This window comes from Betta splendens, chromosome 7 (assembly GCF_900634795.4).
Source record: "Betta splendens chromosome 7, fBetSpl5.4, whole genome shotgun sequence".
NCBI lineage: Eukaryota > Metazoa > Chordata > Actinopteri > Anabantiformes > Osphronemidae > Betta > Betta splendens.
Window position 1 is genome coordinate 13,273,159 of NC_040887.2, and position 21,711 is coordinate 13,294,869.

At 44.2% G+C, this 21,711-nt stretch overlaps 2 protein-coding genes across 4 annotated transcripts; one reads left to right on the top strand and one right to left on the bottom strand.

Moving 5' to 3' along the window:
- Positions 1-843: 843 nt before the first annotated feature.
- zgc:103759 (U8 snoRNA-decapping enzyme) lies at positions 844-3,518 on the bottom strand. Of its 3 annotated transcripts, none has more exons than XM_055510379.1 (7): positions 3,398-3,518; positions 3,134-3,290; positions 2,731-2,878; positions 2,469-2,600; positions 2,193-2,233; positions 1,324-1,570; positions 844-1,248 (listed from the first exon to the last, which is right to left on the bottom strand). In XM_055510379.1, the coding sequence occupies exons 4-7, from the start codon at positions 2,598-2,600 to the stop codon at positions 1,015-1,017; spliced, it is 654 nt and encodes a 217-aa protein (XP_055366354.1). In that variant the 5' UTR covers positions 2,731-2,878; positions 3,134-3,290; positions 3,398-3,518; the 3' UTR covers positions 844-1,014. The 3 variants fall into 3 exon arrangements, with proteins under 3 accessions (XP_055366354.1, XP_029012861.1, XP_029012862.1); XM_029157028.3 differs by having other exon boundaries at positions 2,691-2,878; XM_029157029.3 differs by lacking the exon at positions 3,398-3,518 and having other exon boundaries at positions 3,134-3,295.
- Positions 3,519-3,592: 74 nt separating this feature from the next.
- gss (glutathione synthetase) lies at positions 3,593-9,454 on the top strand. The gene is made up of 13 exons (XM_029157025.3): positions 3,593-3,875; positions 4,085-4,217; positions 5,507-5,652; positions 5,803-5,878; positions 6,105-6,244; positions 6,337-6,453; positions 6,646-6,726; positions 6,931-7,008; positions 7,085-7,154; positions 7,602-7,796; positions 7,909-7,990; positions 8,067-8,256; positions 8,644-9,454. Exons 2-13 carry the CDS (start codon positions 4,086-4,088, stop codon positions 8,765-8,767), a joined length of 1,431 nt encoding a protein of 476 aa, XP_029012858.1. The 5' UTR covers positions 3,593-3,875; position 4,085; the 3' UTR covers positions 8,768-9,454.
- The last annotated feature ends 12,257 nt before the right edge of the window (positions 9,455-21,711 follow it).

A 21,711-nucleotide genomic window follows, 5' to 3' on the forward strand; every position in this document is an offset into this window, starting at 1 on the left:
TATATCGACAGCAAATTGAAGACGAGTCGATCAATGTGTAGTCGTGGTTAAAGGATGCTTCTAATGCACAACACACATCTCCAAGACATCTATTAAATTGCAAACCTGAATAAAAGATGAGTAAATTCTTCATCTTGACTCCATGCTTTATTTACGCCCTGTGTCCGATTTATGAACACTGTGGAAAACCCGCTGAGGGATTAATAAACCAAACATCGCATTATTTTTTTTTTCTTTAGTCATTAGCATAAAAATAAATCAGTCAGGTTAATTCATTCGAAAAATACTAGGGCCCAGATTCAGGTTGCATTGACTGTACAGGAGGTATGAGGATACATTAGGCAGCATCATGGCTCTGCTCTGCTCTCACTCATTGCCAGGAAGATTGTCTTGGGAATGAGGTTACTAACATCTGGTGCAAGTGTGTTATGTGCACCCAGGGTACACTTAAACCAAATCAAATCTTCGCCTGCAGGCTGTATAGTATGTCACGGACGTAATTAATCCTCGGATTGCACCGGTGCTGCTGCACTAGAAGTTTGTAAATAATACCAGCGAAAACGCAAGCGGCACAAAGACAATACCCAAGAAACAGCCCGAGTAGAGAAAGATGTTTCCGCTATGCTGTGCACAACAGGGTGCCTATGCATTACCATATAAGGCCTTGCATAGCATATCAGCGTGAAGTCATACAGGGTTCACCTTTTTGTTGCATGCCTGTAGCTTATAAAATGTGTCAGAATAAAATCATTTCATACATACACTGAGCCATAAACAAACTTGCTTTAGTTTGAAATCACTCAATGATTCAAAAGGAGTAAAATGACAAGCCTGACCATGACGGACAGTGTGAATGGCTTTATTTGTCTTTATGGTAAAGCAGTTGATTATGTGATCTCCAAACTGTTTGGTGCAATTATGAGTCACCATGTTCAGTATTGGTATGACAGCAAGTGTGTGTGGCTGCGCGAGTGAGCGTCTGTGTTTATGTGCTGATGCAGGTTCAGGTGGGTGTTACGCCTCCGTCAGCGCCAGGGCCGCGCGCAGGTCCTCCGTAGTCTGCCTTTGCATCCTCAGCGAGTGCGTGAGGGCCCTGTGCACGTCCCTGGGGGCCAGCAGGTTGAGGCGCAGCAGGGCGCTGACCAGCTGTAAGCGCGCGTTGCCGATGAACGACTGTGACAGAAAACACGAGAGCCCCCCCGCTCCTCTTTTCAGCAGGTAGAGCGGGACTCTGACCATTCCTAGAACCTGGGAGAAAATGAGCGAGAGAGCATGAGAGCAAATGAGTGTGCTTCTTTTTTGTTATGCTCGCACACAAATTACCTCTTGTCCATGATCTTTCGCAGTGCATACAGCCGCTCTCTCCACCTCCTTAATCTTGTCTTCTTCAATTTTCTTCACATAGAAGTGAAGGACAAGATTAGAGCCCGAGGATGAGGAGGGGAATGAAGGAGGAAGTATCCGAGACTCCACGTGGTCGTCTACCGATACAGAAATAGCCACACCCAACTCCTCTAACAATTCCCTGCTCAGGCCTTCCTCCAGCGTCTCCGTCTGGGGGTTAACCATGCTAAATGTGGGGGTTGGGGTCAAAGGTCAGTCAGATTTGAAAGCAGATAAAAACATCAGCTTGTATTGCTCTTTGAGACTCCACAGCAAAGAGGTAAATGAAACCACCGGATTGAAAAGCTAAGTGGATTTTTAGCCTAAATGGACTTCGCAGAGGTTGCATAGAGCAGGACAGATGCAAACCACTGGACATTAGAACTTAAATTAGACACTAGTGGAAATCATCGCATTGTTTTTTTATTCTACAAATGTGTTCATTTGTCCAATTCTTTAGTTTCCATGTTGCGTAATTTCATCATGTTGGCAAACGACGCCCTAGAAATCTTGGCAGCCGTTGTAAAGCAGATAAACGGCGCAAGTAATTCATATCAAGTTGACTAATAATTGAGCTGTACATGTCTGACAGTGGCCATTTAAAATGATGTTGGAAGCAAGATGGGAAAGTCAGGACAGCAGCATCTTCACAGGATGACATATTCCCTGTGTGTGTGTGTGTGTGTGTGTGTGTATTAAGTGACACCGCATCTTTCTGCAAATGTAAAGTAGATTAGTATTACACGTAGGTTAAGGCAAACAAGTCTGCATGGAAGCATGCAACAAAAGCAGCACCGGGAAAGACTCACCCACCAGGGAAACCAAGCAGGCCGTCAAAGCGCATCTGCATCTGTGGAAAGCGACAGAGGCCGGTACACACTCACACAAAGATGTGTCGCCACACGCAGACGAGCACAAGTATGACTGTGTGTGTGTGTGTGTGTGTGTGTGTGTGTGTGTGTGTGTGTGTGTGCATGTCCATCTATGCAGCAGATGTGCCCATTTACCTGTATGCAAGTTAAGTTCACCAACCATTTCCATCTATATACGACTCGTACAAACTAACAAACACACACGCTACTCACCAGTATGATATGCCTCATGGAATTTCTGCCGAACAGCCGAGATTTTGTGTCCGAGTAGAGCATCACATGACACGCATGTCTGCAGTCCGAGCGGGCCAGCGCCTCGGCCCTCGACATCTGTCCACTCGCCATCTATTAGGTACATGCAAACACAGAGCAAAATGACATCATGGCAGTTTAACAGCCCCACTTGCCCTGCTATGGTAACATTTGCAAACTAACGCTGGCTGTGTTGTTCTCCCCTTTTCCCTCAAGCACTTACTGTCTAGCTTGGGCCTGTGCGTTAAAACTGTAAGGGGTGGAACCAGGAAGTCTGAAGAATAACAGTGTAACGTTTCATTTTAAAAGCTCTAGCGCCCTCTGATGGTGTGGAGTAGACTGGAACTGGGGGAATCCCTTCTCGTTGTACCCTGAATAAAACATTAGATCAAGTTTAGATTAATGTCATATTTGAGTGATTTCTTAGCTTCTACACTAAATTCTCTAATAGGTTACTATATAATCGTTTTATTTTAGAGCCAGAACAATAAAGTAGACAAGGGACATTGAGAATGCTTAGGTGAGTTGACCAGGTGAGTATCAGAGCTTTGAACTTCGACGATAGCAGTGACTTGAAACCAGGGCAGGGTTAAACAGGTGTGCGACACGTGTTGTCTTTGACTTACTGCTCCATTTTGGCTCATCTGGATAGGTTTGATGTCATTTTTAATACTGGCACGGATTACAGAAGCTATGCTTGACTGGTTTAGTCAAGCATAGCTTGCATAGCTAGCAACCCAGATGAGGAGTCATGCGGTGAAAAGGGCAGAAGTTGAGCATCATCTGTCGAAAAATGATATTAAAAGCACAGTGATAACCAAAGTCGTGTGGATGTGGAGCTGCTTACTTCCTCCTCAAAACCTTTTTACTTTCAAAAGACACAGACTCACATCAGCCTCCACAGAAAAGCCTCGTCACGGGTAAGGTGAGGCCGCAAAGTGCTGTGTCATACTCCAGTCAGCGTCTGCGAACAGGTCACTCAATGCTGTGCAGGACCAGAGCGTTGTGGTGACGTCTAGCACACTGATTGGATGGACAGACCACGTGGGCGTGTGTGACCAATAGGAGGTCCCCATCGTCTATGACGGGAGTTAATGAATGAGAGTTTAGCACCTCCGGCAGTGTCACGCTGTAGCGCAGGAGGGAGAAGGTGGCTGTCGCCGTCGGGGGCATCGTTTTCGTAGATTTGCACGCCGGACTTTGATATTAATTGTTTAACTCTGGGCTAAACATTGCCCTGCAGAGGCTTCCGTGTAGGACACAAACTGACTAAATAACTGTTGAGCTAGCCTAAGCTAGCGCTACGCCCCCTCGTAGCCTGAGGCGACCAACACAAACTGCTGTTGAAGTCATTAGCACTAGCGCCAGGTAAGAGCAGCTATATTTGGTATTTTTGTTGCCTTGTTGGAGTTTAAAAGTGTAATTCACTTTATTGCATTTCTTTTTATTGCTGTTGATTATGCATCTGTCTGCTTAGTAGCACTATTACAGAGCATTAAGACTGGTATGAATTGAATCTTTGCTCGTTTCACCTCTTATAGTATTTAATTGAGCGATTTGTGACTTTATGACTTCAGAATGGCCCAGGGAATACCAGGCGAGGTTTTGATGAACGATGAACTGATCAAAGACTTGGCAGATGTGGCAAAAGATGCAGCACTGCTGCAGGGTGTTTTGATGAGGCTCCACGAGACCCCCAACTCCTCGGAGGTAAGTTAACCATCTTTTTTACCACCCATTTTATTAGGCTTTTCACAAATATCTCAAGGCCAATTTATGCGAGTCAAACTGTACTCAAACATTAACTTATACTAGCAGAGATTTCCAAAGATGGCAAATACAAACCTAATTTTAAGAACAGTTTGGATTTTAACCATCTGAAGTAGTAACATAAATTTTGCAGTGATTTTTCAATGATTTCATGTTTTCAAATAGTTTGCACATTTGCTGTCTTTGCTTTTTGTTTATACTTTTTAACTCTTTTTTTTTTTTAACTAAAGATAGTAACGGTCGACTGTCGATTTTAGATGTTTGCTGTCCATGCTAACAGTTGTCTAAGTCTCTTCCTTTTTGAGCCATACAGTATGTTTTTAACAGGACATTGCAGGACAGTAGACTGGCCAGATGAGCACACACTTTGCATATATATGAATCCTTGATATTGCAGCACATCTAGAATTAGACTGGTGCTGTCTTCTGGAATATCTGTCTTTTTGGAAAAAGCGGTTGTATAGAAGCCAGCATACTTACTATTTGTGTTTTGTCTTTTTTATTTTAAATAGAAGTTCAAATGCATTTGGTTATTGTATTTTAAAAGAAGCCTCAACTTGAAATGGGTTTTTGTTGATCATGCTCAAATTCAAAGGACTGCGCATAAAGTGATGGACAGCTTCGGAAAGTGGATGATAAAAATATTTCCACTTGCCAGAATGGTTCAAGCGTGAAGTCCATTTAGGAATTTCACTCCGTAGCGACATCATAAGGCTTCAAAGAAAAGTGTGAACAAACCAGAACAGACAATACAGAATATAAATTAAGGCTGCTCACATGAGGATTCAAACAAGATATTTGACCAAAACAACAAGAGAGTAAGAACCTAAAAAAGGAAGCTAGAAAGGTGGAGGAGGAATGTACATACGGTATAAATGGTTTTGCAGAGTCACTGTTTATACAAACAGAATGGGCTTCATAGTTCTACTTGCAAGGATATAAGCAACAGGAATTTTACCTAAGAATGTTCATAAATCTTTATATTGCAGACAAACACACACACACACACGCATCTGTTTATCTGACAAAGTAAGTTCCATAACAGTGCTCCGTTAATCCATGGCTGTTGTGTCAATGGGAAGTGATGTTAGTGATTTGTTCTGCTTCAAGGCAAAGGATTTTTTGCCTCTGCTTATTTTCATTCCTCGCCTGCCTCGCCCAGGGGTTGTTTGTTCTGATGAATAGTTTCTTCATGTCAGCATTCTTACATTCTACAACTTGTTTTTCAGTGTGTGACGTATGCTCCATTCACACTCTTCCCCTCGCCTGTGCCTAAGGCAGCATTCCTCCAAGCGCTGGCGGCACAAACTCACTACAACACGCTGGTTGACAAGATCAGCCAAGATCCAGACTTTCTGCGAGAGGCTCTCGCCAGGTATGATTTACCGTTGATCCATTTGTCAACTTCTGTGTGTGCGTGTGTGCGCATGTGTGTGTATGTATGTATGTATGTATGTATGTATGTATGTATATGTGTGTGTGTGTGTTTGCGCATGCGATATTGACTTCTTTTATTGGTTTACAGCACCATTGCTGTGGATGATTTCACTGCAAAGTTGTTCAGGATTCATGAACAAATCCTGAAAGAAGGAAGGTCCCAGGTATGTCAACTGTCAACCAGGCTTTGTTAGTCTGAAGTTTAAAGAAACAAACTTTATCCGTCCTGGCATAGTACACTGTAACATTAAACCGTACATTACAGTACATTTAAGAAAATACAACAAAAACAGTTAACTAACAAATCAATGTGTGAAAAATACAAGCAGGCATGTGGTGTAGGGGTGAGTCCTACGTAGTGTTAAACGTATTGCTTAACTTTCCTCTCAGTCTATTGTGTTGGGGCTCAATCGCTCGGATTACATGTTAGACCAGAGAGAGGATGGAGCGTCGCCTCTGAAACAGATAGAGATCAATACCATTGCTGCCAGTTTTGGAGGCCTCTCTTCACACATGCCAGACGTGCACCGGTAAGAAGGACAATAGTCCCTCACACACAGACAAAAAATATTAACGCATAATTTGCCTTGATCCACAAAGTTTATGCCACCTTTCCTAATAGACACGTCCTTAAGTTGGCTGGACTGTTGGAGGAGAGTCAGCGCATCCTGGACAACAATCCTGCATCTGGTCTGGCTGCAGCTGTAGCTAAAGCCTGGGAGCTTTACGGATCCAAGAGGTGAGCCCCAACTTTAAATTAAACAAAGTACAAAAGGTACAAAAATACTGAACCTTGTGAAACTCCAGGTTTTTGCCCATAGAATGCACTTTTACTAACACTGTTACGGTAATGCTACAAAATAAAGTGTAGTATTGACTGTAAGTTTATTGAGAAACTGCAATTACAAGAGTTTTTTTTGTGTGTTTACAGAGCAGTTGTCATGTTCTTGGTGGAGGATAATCAAAGGAACATCATTGATCAACGGTGCATTGAACAAGAACTGTGGAAGAGGTGAGGTTATGCAGAAGTAAGCTGCCCCTGAGTGGTCTTGGCCCATTTTTGTCACTAGCTCCAGGTTATGTTATCTCTAACCCAAATGTTAGGACAGAATCTATTTTGACATAGAAGTTTAAGAACATCCTGCATATTGTAAACCGCGTGGAGAATTTACTCATTAAACTAACACCTTTTTAAACAGGATCTTTTGTGTTTCAGAAACATTCCAACAATAAGGAGGCGTTTTGATGACGTTTATAAAACCGGATCCCTTGATCAGGACAAGACGCTGTTTGTGTGAGTGTGTATCAGTAAAAAATACAATGTGGTTCATATATGGACAGAAGAATGATTTGTTGAACTTACTTTTCAGTGATGGCAGAGAGGTTGCAGTGGTGTATTTCAGAAATGGCTACATGCCACAGAACTATGTTTCTGAACAGGTTGGTGTAATTAATCACACATTACACAATATGTTACACACATTCATTTAAACCCTTGCAGGTTATTTGATTTGACAGTCATCCAGTTGTCGTACAGAGCCACACTTGTTGACTTGACTGGTTTTAGCTCCTTGAAAGCTGGAGAGTGTGCACGTGTATAATGACTATAATGACTAATAGACCAAGACCACTAATAGACGAATAAATTGGCCCATTTCTTTCAATCTTCTGATAATGAAAGAGACATTCTCTGAACAGTATCATCTGAGTCAACTTTCATGAGATCAGAACTGTATATAACCTACAGTATATTGGTTACATTGTATTCCTGCGCTGATGGTCTAGTTTCCTCCAGATGACTCAACCTCAAACTTCACATTTTGTGTGGTCCTGGTGTTTAGCACATACCTGTAGGAACGTGTTCGATTAACCTTGTTTGAATTGTAGAGTTGGGACGCTCGCCTCCTGATGGAGCGCTCTCGAGCCGTGAAATGTCCCGACATCAGCACCCACCTGGTTGGAACCAAGAAGGTCCAGCAGGTGCTCGCAAGGTCTGGAGTTGTGGAAAGGTTCTTCCCCGATCAGCCTGAAGTAGTGAAGCAGATCAGAGCGACGTTCGCTGGCCTCTACACTCTGGATATTGTGAGAAATTAGTACAAATAGAATAATACAAAAGGTTGATTTTTTTTTTTTTGTACAGTGTCCTGAAAAGTTTTTTTATTTTTTTTTTATTAAATCTATTAATTGTGTTCAGGGCCCAGAGGGTGACAAAACAGTCGAAATGGCTTTATCGACACCTGACCGGTTTGTCCTGAAGCCTCAGAGAGAAGGAGGAGGTGCGTTTAGAGAAAGTTCTGTAGAAATGAATTTATTGTTGTGGACCTGTGTATTTCTAATGTTTCATTTTCCTAGGCAACAACATCTATGGATCAGAAATCTGCCAGGTCCTGGAGGGAGTGAAGAACAGCACAGAGAGGATGGCCTATATCCTGATGGATAAAATTAACCCTACACCTGTACAGAACTACCTGCTGCGGCGAGACGCTCCCCTCAGGATCAGCTGTTGTGTCAGCGAACTGGGCGTGTTTGGCGTTTATGTCAGGTAGTAAAGTTAAGCTCAGTAGCAAATCTGCTCTACATCATCTTGGCTCATTTTTGTGGGACGATGCCTAGAAAGGTGTGGTGTTTCTTTTCCTGCACTGTGGTTGTTTTTTATGACTCACTGCCCCCCCCCCCCCCCCCCCCCCCCCCCCCCCCTGCTGCTACATTTAAGTAGTGCAGTGATCCCCGGGTTACATGTGTGGAAATCGAGAAAAGACACGTCTGGTTCAAAAGAGTAAAAAGCAATTAGTGAAACCAAACCAGACCACACTACGTGTCGTTAACCTAAGTTATAAATGTTTTATCGGGCCTCTGTAGGAATTAATGGCATTGAATTATGTTCTATATCCTTGTGTAAATGTGTTTACCTTTTTATCTCCACTTACAGGAAGGGTACAGAGATGGTGATGAATGAATGTGCGGGGCATCTACTGAGGACCAAGAGTTCAGAACACTCAGATGGAGGCGTGGCAGCAGGAGTGGCTGTGCTGGACAATCCTCTCCTGGTGTGAGAAGATGCAAGTCAGCCCGGCAGGCACGCGTGGAAAACGCTGACGTGAAGTAGTGGAGCCAAACTGTAAATGTGGCTTCTACAGCATGACATTAGTGCTGATCCACATATAACATCCATGGGGGATGGATGGCGATGCTAGACAGAATTACTTCCAGCCCTGGGAGTGTTGGAGTGGACGTGCTGTGCACAGCAGGTTTAAATGCAACACTTGGGGGAAAAAAACGTTTTATAACACTTGTTTAATGTTAAAGCAGAGCAGCTCATCTGTTTTTGTTTAATGCAAACGTAGATCTGATTTTAGCATTGTAAATATTAAATTAAAAAAAACTAACAATATACTGTAATGAAGCCAAAGGTGAGAAAACATTTAGATTTCTCATGTAATCACCTATACTATATATTTTACGGTGATTTATTTTTTTTGGAACACAGAGGTTAAAATAAATTGTAAACATTTTTTTGGTAAATTTTTAAGCCCTTGCTCAAATAATGCGTCAGGTGGTCTGACAGGTATCTGTTCCTCAAATGGCTGTTCGATGAATGTGTGAAATTATACTAGATAAAGGTGTGTATATCTAGAATGGTGTAGTAGAAGCACAGTAGTGAAATTCTTGAACCAAATGCTCGTCTGGACCAAAAATGTTGAGTGTCTTGTCAAAAAAATAAAGTTAAACTTTATAAAAGACTTTTGTCTTAAAGTTTGTATTGACTACTGCCAACTATTGTTAAGAATCTTGAAAAAGGGCAAAGTGATTGTTTGATTTCGTTTTAAACATTCATAATCGAACACAAAGTTCATTTAATGTTAGTTATAATAAACCTTTAAAAACACACTTTTCCTCATCCTGATGTCCATGCTGGGCAATTACTGCATTACTTCAAAGTAGCAGTAACAGCTGAATGTTTGAGTGAATTGTACGTTTTACCACAGTAGTACTAATTTATGTTTTTTTTCTGCCTTTAAATCAATTACTATCTCTGTCACTAGGATTTTTTAATCTGCTTAACAGTAAAGTAAAAATGTAGGCTTGTTTAATTTTAACAAATTAAAATGAATGACTTGGAGATGGACCTTATACAGCTCAAAATAGAGGAGAAGAGACTGGCCATCAAAAAGGCTACACTTGAAATCGAAATCCTGGAACAGCGCCTTAAGGTTTGGACTTTATCTGAACATTAATGTTACAATTTAAAGTGTGGGTGCGTAAAGCAATGTAAATAATGGTCCATTTTCTGTTTCAGGACATGAAGAAACGAAGAGCACTGTTGGGGCAGGAACATTTTAATAAAAACGATTCTGACAAATCATCTGTCCTAAGAGTCTTCCATCTCTGTGGTTGGTTCACTACTGGATCCTCTTGGTCATCTTCCGCAGGACAAGAAGGGTGGCTCTCTCTCTCTCTCGTATCGTGGCAATGTTGTGAAGGACAACACAAGCCACTGTAATGTCACATGCCCTCTCTGGACTGACCCTGAGGCCACGCAGACACTGGAACCTCGCCTTCAGGATGCCTGTAGTCATCTCCACCTTGGCCGTGTTCTGCTGTGGGCCCGGTTGAACCGTGTCTGTGGTCCAGGCTCAGGTTCAGGGTAGGGTGTCTTCAAATAGGGCAGACAAGGGAACCCTCTGTCCCCCAGAAAGAAGCCATTGTAGTGTCCTGTAATGATTGAAATGTGTAAAACAATACAGTAAAAACATGAACCTGTGTAAATTACAACATACTTTGTTCAAATGTGTGGCATAGTGATGATTCCCTGAAGATTCTGGAATCATGTACCAACCCTGGCCATTTTGCTTCCACATTTGTGATGAGATGGGTTGCATCACATATACCTAGTTAGTGGAAACAGTAATGAGTTTAGTGGTCTGTACATCAAAAGATTCTGGACAGGAAATATTTGTTACCTGCACATTGATACTGTGAAATGACTTCCTATTAACATAGTGTCCTTCATTGAGTGAAGGAGCTTTAATAGGAATCTGGGTGCCATCAATGCACCCAATCACGTTTGGAAACCCTGAAATGGAAAGTGTGTGTGTGCAGTACGTCCGAGGTGTACGTATTAAAATATGTGTCATAGATCATCGTAGAAGGGACAAACCTGCCACTCTGTGGAATTCATCTTTAATGACACGCAGAGGTTTGTGGCCAGGGAAGTGTGCAGGAACCGTTTCAGTGCCAGACACACGGTACGAACGGCTCTACACACTGTTGCCTTTCCCACATGCTCTGCATCGCCCAAATTATATAAAAAATGTGATGCAAAAAAAAACGAAGAGCTACGCACAGAATGCTTTCTGTAGTAAATGCAGACCCGCGGTTTGTTATGTTCAAAATGAAAGGTTTCAAAAGGTTTGTTAAATAAATTAACGATTCTTTAGAGAAACGATAACGCTCCTTCAAATAATCATCAGGATATAACAAAACATCGATACGTGGCCTCATCACCCTCTCACGATGGAAGAATCCTCGACTAACCCGCTTTCTGGAACACACCCCAGGTGCTCGCAAGTTACTATGAAGAACTTCTTCTATTAGCCTCAAGCTATGGAGCTTATCAGAGAGATATTTGCTGACCTCTACACTCTATACACGTTGAGGGAGCATTACACAGTCTTAATGTTTCAGATTTCAATGCCATGTGATGTATAAGTCAATAAGCCACGTGCTACATTACAGTAATGGGGGTGAGGAGTTGTTGTGGGTCCAACTCAACATTACCACACTTTCTGGTTGACTAATGAACGTTTTTCTCTTATGAGACTTTACAAACTGTACGAGTGTGACTGTACGTAGCTTGGTTTGGGAAGCAGAAGGTCAGCGGTTCGATCTCCCACCTCCGGCACCTGGTGTGTTCTTGAGCAAGACTCAAGAAGACTCAAGACTCATAATAAATTATTATTATTTAGGGACACCAGCCAGTCAAGTGCAGCAGCTTGCAGTTCAACAGGCTGAACAGCAGGTGGAACTAAATCCAAAGGCATTTCCCTCCGACAGCTCTGACATCCTGTCTGTCCAGAGACCCAAAGAGTTCAACAAGGACGAACAAGGTACTGGGGTTCAAACGAGAAGTTCTACATTGTTGACTTAGTCATATGTATATATTTTTTTTAAGTTCCTCATGTTTTGCTGAGTAATGTTTTGTCTTAATCTGACACCTGCAGCTGTGGAAAGTTGTAAAGTACAATGACCGAAGTAATGTATTAATGTATTTTATCACAAATGTTAAGGAAGTATTTCTATTTGATGAGTGAAAAACAGAACTTACTTAAATACTTAAATAGAAACAATGACGTAATTGCAGTCAAGAAAAATATTCACTCGTAAGAAAAAAGACATTCTGCATGAAGATGAATACGTATTTTGATACTTGGGTGTAATGTTTTCAAGGATTTTGTTCACCGTTGCTCGGAAACACATCTGTGAGATAAATCTAGTGAAGTACAGAGCAGGTTTCCTCTTGGGGTGTAGTGAGGTAGAGGTCACGATAAGGTGGAAAGTGAAGTATTTCCCTTTTCTGACTCAAAGGAAATACTTCACTTTCCATTTAAGTGGAAGTGCTGAACCTGCAATGGTTGCCCAAGGATGTGAATGAACACAGATCGTCACCATCAGTACCCTTGGACCATTTTTATGGCCTAAATGCCAAAGTGAACGTGACCACTTCACTGATACTGTTTGCTCGAATGAATGTTTTCATCTCTTTGCAGTGACCGTGATACTAAATTGAAACATGCGTAGACGACTTCTTCTAATTTAATCTCTTTATGAGAGCAAGTGTTTGGTCGGAGCTCGTGTATCAGCGGCCGGTATCATTATGAGTGTTCATCAGGCGTCGTATCGGGGCCACTGAAGGTTCCAGAGTCTGCTTGGCTGGAGGCTGTGGATGAACTTGTCCCAGTGTCATCTCTGGGTTTCTACGTAGTCTTTGGGACTTTTTGCTGTGCAAATGTTTATTTCGACTCAACTGGTTTATCCAGTACCTTGTTGTCGTCTTTGGTGCTGACTTGCCAGTGTGACACATTCCAGTCTCCGCCCTGGGTCATCGAGCCGAGCTGAGGGTCATTGTCAGTGAGGGCCACCGGCACCAGAGCATCTCCCACAGGAAGCACGCCTGCATGTGCTGTTCACGCCGCCGGAGCAGCTGAAGGAAAACACGTCTTTATTTTGGTTAGATTGAGCCGCTGCTCCTGATTTACAAAACACCGGGTTATGAAAGCAGTTCCCGCTGCTCACCTCACCAGACTTGGAGTGTAATAAGCCTGTTACACAAGCGCTGGCCCACTTAGCCAGTGACCTCTGGTAAGTGTGAGGAGCGAGCGAGCGTGTGTGGATGCGAGTGCGTTGCTCAGGCAGTCGTCGGGGGCAGAGAGTCCAGATGTGGGCCGTGGCAGGATGTAAGTGGGTCAGAGTAACCCTGCTGTTCTTAACGCTGTTCTGGAGAAGAGGAAGCGTGGGGAGCAGCGGCGTCAGCGTGATTAGATATCATAGAGCGAGTGTGTTATTTAAAAGGGGCCGTCTTGTGAAGTGTACTGTGTGTGTGCGCTTATCCTTTGGCACCATTAGAACTCTGAGGACACACTCGCTGCTTTGTTCCTGCCACTTCCACTACGTCCTGTTATTAAGAATAGCCGGAGGTAAAAGCACCTCTGTCGGTGGCCAGAACATGCGCCCTCTGACGCCCCTCCAGCATTCTCCACCAAGACCGTCCGTCCTCCTCCTTTTCCTATTGTCGTATCAATGGTGTCTCTCCTCGCTGAAGAGGACGGAACGCCTAAGAACGGAGCCGGCAGCTGACGTCATCCAACCTCTGTTGCCGTATTGTCCAGGAAACCACCTAGAGTTGTGCTATAATAAGCCTTGGTTCCGTGGAACAAACACCCTCCCCTGCACCTATTTTGTTGTTGTACTACAGGTTTGAACAGGAAATCCAGTGCAAAATAACATTTGATCTGTCAATAGGTCGTTTGATTATTTGCCAGTATTAAACACCAGACATTCCTGGCACGGATACGTCTAAACGTTCACTTGCAATGGCAACAAGTACATTTTGTACAGACATTCATGGTTTCCAGAGGATGCGTCACAACAACTAATGGGATCTATAGTCTTATTTAATAGCTAGTTTTTGAGTTCAATATCTTTTGATGTAAACATTTTACAATGTCATGTTAAATATCAATATTGGATTGGTTTATGTTGCATTCGGTGCATGCTCCCTACAAGTACAGCCCTTCATCAACCTGAGCTGCAGAGGCTGCAGAGAGGCCCTCTGCAGCCTGACCAACCCTGACCCTGAACCATGACCTGCCTCATCTGCTCATGTTATAGTGTCTAGGGGGAAAACTATCCGTATTTAAGGTGTCAGTCAGCAGCTTTGCTTGTTTTACCTTTGACCCACATATAACCCTGCGATGTGTAACACAGTCGCAAGAGATTGCTCAAGTGTTTGATTTAGTACTCGGCCTTGACAATAGTGCTTGGTTTTAGACTTTACTGTCTTTTGTCATTATCACAGTGCTCTTGCTCCATTTACTGCATCAGCAGAGAACAACGTGCCACCGCGCCACCGTGTGCACAGTTTTATAGTTGCATAGTTAAGGGTGAGTATCACAGCGTGGCGATGATGACCCTGTGCACTGTTAGAAGCAGGGCTCGTATCTGTCAAGATGCTGACAGACACTTTCAACATGCAGGATCTCCCAGGCGTGCCATGTACATTCCCTTATGACAGACACACACATGCACACACACCTGAGCTGGTAGGAAGCAGACTTGGCTCCACGCGCCACACAAACAGCCAACAGGAAGAGTCGAGGTCAGATCCTGTTTTTGTACATTCTCGACTTCTTCATTACTGTAAGCTGTGCGTCGCGTGATCCCCAGTTTCCTTTAATAATGACTGATTAACAAACAGCCCGATGGAAAGTTCACAGAGTCCTGCCAGGGCAGCTTATTTTGTTGATGGCTCTCCCTACTCAGCAGTTACTATCAGCCCGGCTGGAGCCGGAAATCCTGCAGTGTAAATGGGGGGGTCATTGGATTGTTATAGTCACTGCTGGAAAATAAGACCTTTTTAAAATGTGGCCAAAACATGTTGTCTAAGTTGATGTACATTGATTTAGTGTGGAGCGACAAGCATTAGTTTCTTCAGTATGTGTGTGTTGGTTCATCTTCACTCAGTTTGAACCGGTAGATTTTAGGTGTGCTTTATCCTCCACTGGCCACCGGACACCAGTTATGCTGTGGTTTTATTCTTCTGACACAATCTACTTGTTCTCTGATTGCAACATTTGAACTGTGCTGATTTTTGTAGTAAATAGATAAAAGCAGCCATAAACCGCAAAGGTTATTTCTTAATTCTTGTTTGTCTGGCGTGGCCCAGCCTTTACATTCTCTCTCTGCACCTGCATCGCTTTCATGTCGCCCTCTTAATCACACAGAAACCAGTCATCTCCATTTACAAGTCCACAACAACAAAAAAAGCCCGCTGAAATGCGGCTTATCAACATCGCATATCTCATTTCCTAACACAAGCACACTCAGAGCGGCCGCAGCCTGTGCGAGCAAGCAGAAGCTCGAGAGTTGCCACATCAATGTTCTTTATTGGTTTTGCAGGAATGAGGAAGTGTGTGAGGCAGCATCTTTACGGGAAGGCTGCAAGTGCGGCAGGGAGGGGCTAATGGGAATGCGTGTGGGTGGGGAGGTTATGACAAGTATTTGCTAAGCTGGACAGGAAGAGCAGGATGAAGTGAGGCAAAGTGCAAAGCTGGGACGCTGTAATTGCGTTTGGGAGCAGGCAATCGCATTTGCCTGTAACCGGCGCAGACCTCGGCCTCCGCGTTCACGCCCAGCTTTTCGGAGCGTCACTGCTTCTGTGCCTCTACCTGCAGCCTCGCTGGCAAACGTGAGCATTGTTGTGAAAGGAATTCACACCGGTGTCTTAATTGGCAAACTGAAAGCTCATTTCACAAGGGGAATTATTGTAGCCTGGGGCAAAGATACATGGTGTCCTGTTTGAGTGTTGTGTTCCAGTGGAAGGAACTGGAACAGGCAGGAAAATAGCACACAGCGGAAAAAAAGAGTCAGCGTGAGCCACGAGTTGGTGGCTCACGTTGACACCACGTTATTAGCAGCGGGTGTTGGAGCCCCCTTTTACCTGTATCTGCTCAGTGAGTCTGACAGCTTCAGTGCTTCCTATCAACTGACCTTTCTCATAGAGAAGGCAGGTGTGTGTGTGTGTGTGTGTGTGTGTGTGTGTGTGTGTGTGTGTGTGTGTGTGTGTGTGTGTGTGTGTGTGTCATCTCATAGACTGAAATTATATCTCTGCTTGTAAATGCCCTGAATCTGAAGGCCCGCTTTGCAGGAATCTGTCACTGGCTACGCCCAGATTCCTCTGGGTAGATTAGTTTGAACCAGGTTGACCTTGTTGGACTCATGCTTGTTTTTATCTTCAGTCCAAAGGTAAAAACAAGTCACGAACCATAATGCTTTTACTTTTACTTCTGTTTAAACATAACTTAAAGAAGGCTGCTGCACTTTGGAATGTTATTTTTTTACAGCATGTTGTGACTTCTCCCATTTAACAATTATAAAATGGATATAAAATATGCATAAAACGGAGAACATGCATCAATTCAGTTTAATCCAACTATGAACACATTGTAATCACATGTAATTGGGACCAAACATCCAACTGTGCTGTTGGTTTCTGTCGCTGATGACATGCAAAGATGGGGATGTCCAATAAATACGGTTGTTATTTCTTGATGTGCCGTTGACAAACGAGCGTTTCGACATCAGCTTTCAGCATCAACTCTGCGGCGCTGATACCAAAGGTCCCAGGTTCTGGCACTAGCCTCAGCACTGGCTCTGGAAACCCAACCGAGGGCTGCAGATGCCACTTAAACAAAATAAATGTGGCGGCTTTGTTTTTTTAACCCACTGCCACAACATTACGAACTTATTTTCCTCATGTTTTTAATAAGTTGTGTCCTGAGATCAACTCTTTTTCCCAGGCTGCCTTAAATGATGTCCACTCCGGTCCTACTGCTAAGCAAAGCTAATTGGTTCTGGGCCCCGGCCTCACACTGACTGGACGGACGTTGGTATTGATTTGCTTCTCTAACCGCTGGCATGAAGCAGCTATTTCCCTTTAAACGTTGAACTGTTGTTCTGCATTCAGAACCCCCCCCCCCCCAGTAATTGGACATTTATAGAGACACACTGGAGAACGACATGTTTCAGGTCGTGACACGGGCTTAAACACGCACCACCGTGAATGCAGAGCAGAACCCTTTTTTGGAGATTTTGTCCCTGTTCATTCTTCTGAGCTTCCTAAGTCTCCCCTTCCCATAACCTCTCACATTCGAGGATCTGGTGCCCCCCCCCCCCACCCCCCCCACCTCCTCCTCCCGCGGCCCATCAGCTGCTTACAGACTTGGCCAACGACAACGTCAGGGTCACCTCTGGCTCGGACCAGTTACTCCCACTACCCTGGAAACCCGACAGGCATCCTGGAGACAAACACAGAGCTACCACAGCGAGTTCCCGGATTCCCACAGTTCTCAGCGAGGCCTGGGAAAAATACTCACTGAAAATGTTTAACACACAGCAAATAAAGAGAGAAGGGGCTGTTCTGTGAGAAACTCCAACCTCCTAATTTCCCTTTTAGGCGACTGTTTTATGTTCTAAGGGTTTATTCTTGTCAATACAAGGGGAACTTTAAGTGCATCTTGTGTTGTTTGAATATTTATTTTTCCCTCTGGCACCACATACAAAGCAACCTGATCTCCTTGTATGCATGTTAAGGTTATCACTTTACTGCCCGTTGTGTAGCTCCTGAGAGTGAATCGTCATTCATTCATTGTGTCACCAATGTTGTTGAGATGCTGCCACACGTGAGAACGCCGCTTCCCGTCGTTTCTCGTCCCCGATTCAGGCATTTTTTCCAGGGAACTTCAACCCACCGGGCGGGAAAGCGAGGTTGCAACAGGAGCCGTTGCTCAACGTGGTGGCACCTCTGTGTTTGTGCGGCCGGGCCACGCCACACGCCCCTCGTACCTTCAGCCTGGGTGCCCGTGTCCAGGCACGTTAGCCGCGGAGGCGTGACGCGGTCAGGGACGGCCACGGCCCCGTGGGAGCCGGAACCGTTGGGAGAGCAGAAAGCCGTCTGTCCGCCCTCTCTCTCTCTCTCTCGCTTCCTTTGTTGTTAAAAATGCTTGAGTCATTCACAAAAATGCGAAAACAAAGTCAACAGCAAAACCGCCTTCGTGTGACTACAAGTCGAGAGGGAGCGAGCGCTGGATGTCCTGTCACGCCGATTACAGGAGCAGAGAAGCACATTCTTATTTAATGAGGCAATAAATAAAAGCGCCATGGGAACATCGCTAAACCAGCAACGCGCGTTTGCACTCACGCGTTTCACACATGACCGTTTCCTATTGACGGAATTTGAAGTTTGACCTTTGCAGAAAATCCAGCTCCCACCGTGAGTGGGGGACTGTGGAGGCGCTGCGAGTCAGTTCAGGTGACACCGATGACGCAACAATAAGCACATAAATCATAGGCCATGAGACGTTGCGGTAGCTGAATTGGTTGGCGTTGGAGATGGGCCTCGGTGCCCGTGTGAACGGGGAGAGGTTCGGGCCTGGAGGGCAAAGGGAGTGACGTGCGACGCTTCGCTGGAGTCCTGCACACGTGCAGCCAAACTCTCATAACTCATAATAACTGCAGCTGGAAGTAACATCGCTGGTGTTTCCTCTTTGCTGCCTTTAGATTATTCCAAATTGCTTCTCATCTATTCCTTTCTAAAGACCTGCACTCGCACACAAAGGACAGTGTGATGGCAAGATTTAGTACAGCTTTATGAGACTATAAATCACTCTGTATTGAATTCCTTACTGGAGGTGAACTAGTGTGATGGAAAACTTCTGAGTGCTCCTTGAGTTTATCGTCTCAGTGTCTTTGAGATGCTTTGTAGATAAGATCTGGAATCTATCAAACAGTGGCTGATTCTTAGTGTCTGCGTTTGATGACATATAAACACTTCAATCACGTAGAGGAGGTACATTCGTTAGAACAATGCTAGTCTAAATAGTGAATGCTGAAAACGATGCAGAGTTTTACCTCGAGCTTCAGGATTAACTGAGGTCTTGGCCGTTTTCTGATTGTCAGCAGGTTGCAGCTGTAGTTGTGCCACATTTTAGAACTCTATCATTGTGTGACTTGCTGCAATGTGAATGAATGGGAGCTGTGAGGTCCTGCTTGGCCCCTCCCTGGGCCTCCAGCCAGTCCGCTGTTGCTGTGGGTCTTCCTGTGTTGAGGTTGACAGAAAGGTGCAGGGAATGTGGAAACGGGGGGACTTTTTGCTTTATGTATTACCAGCAGAGAAATTGCAAAATAATTGGAAAAAATCAGGTAAATACCAGAAAATGCTCTTTATTGTGACGTTTAACCAGAGAATCGTCATTTATTCTTGCCCACTACTGTTTTTTCGCATCGTACGTTCTGTGCCCTGCACGTTTTGCAACACCTGCCCTGACGTACCCCCGGCTGAACCTGCAACCGTTTCCCAACATTACAGATTACGCTCTCCGTCAGCGGACATACAGGATTTCCCATTTGTGCAACAAACGCAGGCCCCTGTGGTTTGTTCCTCGAGCAGAGGAGAAAGCTGCAGACGAAGGCCCGGCGCCGAGATAAGGGCCGCAGTTCCTGACATTACCCAACAGCTCCAGTCGGGTGTCTTAACAGTTGGAGCAGGGAGGAGGTCCATTACGCAACAGCTGAGCTTTCTGTTTCTTTCTCATAAGGAGGTGTAACACGGCTTACGGGAAAAGGGCAAATCAAGATGGATGGAGGCAGACGAACGGGCCCCGCTGAGGATGCAGCGCACACGTGGGAGCAGGACATTTTGAACTTGTTGGCTCGTCTTCAGTGTGATTCAGACTCTCATTGACTCACTGTCACATATTAGCCGTCTGTGAGTCTTTCCCTCCGAACAGTGTTGTTGCGCACGCGGTCTGACGCCGCGTCCTGCTTTGGCCGTGACTCAATGTTGAACCGAGTGACTCACCAGCAGCTCATGCAAATACTCCACCGTGTTAGTCTTTCCCCATGTGCAGGTAAAATGATGGTCAACAAACAATGGTACGAACAATAGGACAAAGAAGTCAGTGTTCTGCCTGGAGAGACCCGAGGCGAACAAGGACTCGGGGTTAATATTTGTAGGGAGCTTGTGCAGAAACTGGCTCGATCTCCAGGATGAGAAACCTGAAACTCGCTCGTGTTTAATGGTTTCACCCTTCGTTGGCTGATTTGCATTTTTGTACATCGCTGCTGGTTTCACAGACAGACAAGTGCTGGTGATTCCAGGAAGTGTGAGGCCCACAGACTAAACATAAAGTCGTAACTTTTCTTTTTTTCCTGTACGTTTAAAAATAAAAATGTGATGCGGTTTATATTAATAACAAACCAGAAAGTCCAAAGAAATGAAAATAATTGCATCTCGCTGTTAGTTGAACTTGTTTACGCACTGCAAGATTCTTTTAAGGTTTGTGTTTAAATCATATATAATATAAACAAAAAAGTAGGAAGTAGTTTATCTTCAACTACTTCTAATTTTTTCATTTACAAGTTTTTAATCCCAGTGTTTGACAATGATAAAGATTTTGTTGTATTTCATTGTCTTTAAGCCATTTGTCTTCCATGCGTCTGCGTTTACCAGCGGCGCGCTTTGACTGAAAGAAACAAAGACCAAAACAAGCCGACGCGCGGCGTTTCATGCAACGTGGTTCTCAGAATGAGAAAGGAAACGAGTGGTGGCGTCATTCGTGGAAACAGCGTGTGGTCGCCAATATGTTGTAATGTCTTCAGGGAAACTGTCGTTTAAATATCTGCATAAAAGAAAGTCAGTGTCAGATCAAAGAATCGGTGAACGCTGACATTACGTCCTGAATTCACTCTGGAGTCATTTTATTTTTAGGCCTGGTTTTCTTTGATGACTTCTGTTTATTATTATCGGAAAGACAAAGACATTCGCTGACTTGCAGTGTGCTGGAACAGTTAAAAATGGACATTTGTGAATGAAACTAGACACATCCTGATGAATGAAGATTGTGAGGTTGTACGTGAAGGTCCTCAGGTCAACAGTAGAGAAGCAGGACATGAAACTGAGCTACGGAGCTGAGGCTGTACGATGCTGTTCTCTGGCTGCTTGCCTGTATTCATGGCCCCCATCCATCTATTCCCATTAGAGCTGGCGAACACACATTATGTTTACCCGACAGGCGCTACCTGGGTCTGATGGGAGCAGCGCGGCTTCCAGCCTGGCGTTATCTCACTGCTCTGCAAATCTGTGTGTGCTCTCCAGGTGAGGCAGTGCTGTCGGGAGGGAGATTAGCAGCGAGGGCAGGAGTCTCACGGGAGCATCGCAGGCGATTAAACCTACAGCTCCCATGTATCCAGGAGGGCAGGTCCCTGATGGAGCGCTGTCTGCCGCTCGCTATCACCGATCATGTCCAGATTAAAGCGCAGAGGCACCTGCACACTGTCAAGCACATGACGAGAAGTGGTGGCCCTCACCCAGCGTTGCCACTAGAGTTTTTAGAGACTTTTAAGCAGAAATAGATGTACGACATGATTGATTGATTTTACTATTTATTTATTTGTTTTTTGTCACATTTAATCTGTTAAAAACGGTTACTATTACTGTTAAGAACAGCTCTAAACGGTTGTCAGTAGAAAGTAGTGAGACATGAATAAGAGTCATGATCTTTTACCTCAAATCTATCAAGAGTTATCGTGCAGTATTTTCTATTAAGCACTAGATATTAATACTGGATTTTATGCCTTGTGAGACACACAAACAGTTCTCATCAAGCTGTCGGGTGTGGTTTGTTTGATGAAGCTGGAATCCTGCAGTGACTCATGGTAGTGT

What these genes read in the sequence shown, in the direction of transcription:
- zgc:103759 (XM_055510379.1), bottom strand. Translation starts at nt 2,600, where the DNA reads ATGGCGAGTGGACAGATGTCGAGGGCCGAGGCGCTGGCCCGCTCGGAC. An exon ending in CCATGAGGCATATCATACTG is followed by an intron (nt 2,234 to 2,468) that starts GTGAGTAGCGTG and finishes CGCTTTCCACAG; the next exon opens with ATGCAGATGCGCTTTGACGG. An exon ending in CGAAAGATCATGGACAAGAG is followed by an intron (nt 1,249 to 1,323) that starts GTAATTTGTGTG and finishes ATTTTCTCCCAG; the next exon opens with GTTCTAGGAATGGTCAGAGT.
- gss (XM_029157025.3), top strand. Translation starts at nt 4,086, where the DNA reads ATGGCCCAGGGAATACCAGGCGAGGTTTTGATGAACGATGAACTGATC. An exon ending in AGAACTATGTTTCTGAACAG is followed by an intron (nt 7,155 to 7,601) that starts GTTGGTGTAATT and finishes TTTGAATTGTAG; the next exon opens with AGTTGGGACGCTCGCCTCCT. An exon ending in GCCTCAGAGAGAAGGAGGAG is followed by an intron (nt 7,991 to 8,066) that starts GTGCGTTTAGAG and finishes TCATTTTCCTAG; the next exon opens with GCAACAACATCTATGGATCA.